This window comes from Empidonax traillii, unplaced genomic scaffold (assembly GCF_003031625.1).
Source record: "Empidonax traillii isolate 1590-97213 ecotype Southwest subspecies unplaced genomic scaffold, ASM303162v1 scaffold6738:size5731, whole genome shotgun sequence".
Classification (NCBI taxonomy): Eukaryota; Metazoa; Chordata; class Aves; order Passeriformes; family Tyrannidae; genus Empidonax; species Empidonax traillii.
This window is the reverse complement of record NW_020961931.1, coordinates 1-2,070: the sequence shown is the minus strand read 5'-3', so window position 1 is coordinate 2,070 and position 2,070 is coordinate 1. Positions and strand designations below refer to the sequence as shown.

At 55.1% G+C, this 2,070-nt stretch overlaps 2 gene segments (V, D, J or C); both read right to left on the bottom strand.

The window, feature by feature from the left end:
• Window positions 1-106: 106 nt before the first annotated feature.
• On the bottom strand, window positions 107-941 carry LOC114073509. The segment is given in 2 exon segments: window positions 107-583; window positions 873-941. Coding segments are annotated over 2 exon segments (546 nt in total).
• Window positions 942-1,368: 427 nt separating this feature from the next.
• LOC114073508 lies at window positions 1,369-1,737 on the bottom strand (the record flags this gene model as incomplete). The annotated part of the segment is given in 1 exon segment: window positions 1,369-1,737. A coding segment is annotated over 1 exon segment (369 nt), but the record flags the coding sequence as incomplete, so codon positions are not given.
• Window positions 1,738-2,070: the final 333 nt, after the last annotated feature.

Genomic DNA, 2,070 nt, shown 5'->3' with positions numbered 1-2,070 from the left:
CTTTTGCAGAGTTTGGGGTCAAGGGTTGAGGTTTGGGGGCAAAGGTCGAGATTTGGGGTCAACAGTTGAGATTTTGGGTGATTGGTTGTGATTTGGAATGAGTGCTTTAGAGTTGGGTCAACAGTTCAAATTTGGGGTCTGTAGTTGAGATTTGGGACAAAGAGTTGGGGTTTGGGGCCAAAGGTGGGGAATTTTGGGGCCAAACCAGGCCCAAGGTCGGGAGCGACGAGCGAGAGCTGGGTGTGAAGGGGCGGAGCTTTGGGATTTGGGGAGGTTTGAGGACCCCACAAAGGGGGTCAATGGCATCAGCAGTACCCCCCCAACCAGCACAACATGCTTTGGCACAGAAATAGGTGGCGGAATCCTCGTCCCTGAGGTTGTTCATCTGCAGCGTCACCGAGCTCTGCCCGTTGTCCCTGGCGATGCTGAACCGGCCCTTCACCGACGGCGCGTAGTAGGTGCTGGAACCATCCTTGTTGATCCCAGCGACCCATTCCAGCCCCTTCCCGGGGCTCTGGCGCACCCAGATCATGTCGTAGTCGCCGAAGGTGAAGCCGGAGGGGCGGCAGAGGAGCCACAGGGGCTGAACGGGGCAGAGATTGGGGGTCAATGGTTGGGATTTGGGGTCAATGGTTGACATTTGGGGTCAATGGTTGGGATTTGGGGTCAATGGTTGGGATTTGGGGTCAATGGTTGATATTTTGGGTCAATGGTTGACATTGAGGTCATTGTTCAGATTTGGGGTCAGTAGTTAAGATTTGGGTCAATGAGTGATCTTTGGGGTCAAGGGCAGAGATTTGGGACAAAGAGTTGGGGTTTGGGGCCAAAGGTGGGGAATTTGGGGCCAAACCAGGCCCAAGGGCGGGACCAACGACCACCTTGGGCAGCCACAGCATGCAGTGGGTGCGCCAGAGCCCCGGGAAGGGGCTGGAATGGCTCATTGGGATCTACAAGGATGGTTCTGACACCTACTACGCGCCGTGGGTGAAGGGCCGGTTCAGCATGGCCAGGGACAACGGGCAGAGCTCGGTGACGCTGCAGATGAACAACCTCAGGGACGAGGATTCCACCACCTATTTCTGCACCAGGGGTGATGATAATGCTGCTTACTATGCTGGTGGTTTTCCTGACCCCCTTGGTTGGGTCCCCAAACCTCCCCAGACCCTCCCCCCAAAGCTCTGCCCCTTCACACCCAGCTCTCGCTCGTCGCTCCCGACCCTGGGCTGGTTTGGCCCCAAATTCTCTGCCTTTGGCCCCCAAACCCCAACTCTTTGTCCCAAATCTCAACTCTTGACCCCAAACCTCAACCGTTGACCCAAAATTCTTCAACAGGTTAAAAGATTCGGGGTTAACGGTCGAGATTTGGGGTCAACGTTTGACGTTTGGAATCAACAGTTCAGATTTGGGTGCGGAGGAGGAGATCTGGGGAGGTTTGAGGACCCTACAAAGGGAGTCGATGCCATCAGCAGTACCAGCAGCAGCATTAACATATTTGGCACAGAAATAGGTGTCGGAATCCTCGTCCCTGAGGTTGTTCATCTGCAGCGTCACCGAGCTCTGCCCGTTGTCCCTGGCCATGCTGAACCGGCCCTTCACCGACGGCGCGTAGAACGTGCGGGAACCATCCGTCCAGATCCCAGCAAGCCATTCCAGCCCCTTCCCGGGGCTCTGGCGCACCCAGTTCATGTAGTACCTGCCGAAGGTGAAGCCGGAGGGGCGGCAGAGGAGCAACAGGGGCTGAACAGGGCAGAGATTTGGACCAATGGTTGACATTTGGGGTCAATGGTTGTGATTTGGGATCAGTTCCTAAAGATTTGGGTCAACAGTTGAAATTTCAGGTACAGTGGTTGAGATTTGGATCATGGGTTTAAATTTGGGGTCAATGGTTGAGATTTGGGGTCAATGGTTGAGATTTTGGGTCAGTGGTTGAGATTTGGGGTCAAGGGTGGACATTTGGGACAAAGAGTTGGGGTTTTGGGTCAAAGGTGGAGAATTTGGGGTCAAACCAGGCCCAAGGTTGGGAGCGGCGAACGAGAGCTGGGTGTGAAGGGGCGGAGCTTTGGGATTTGG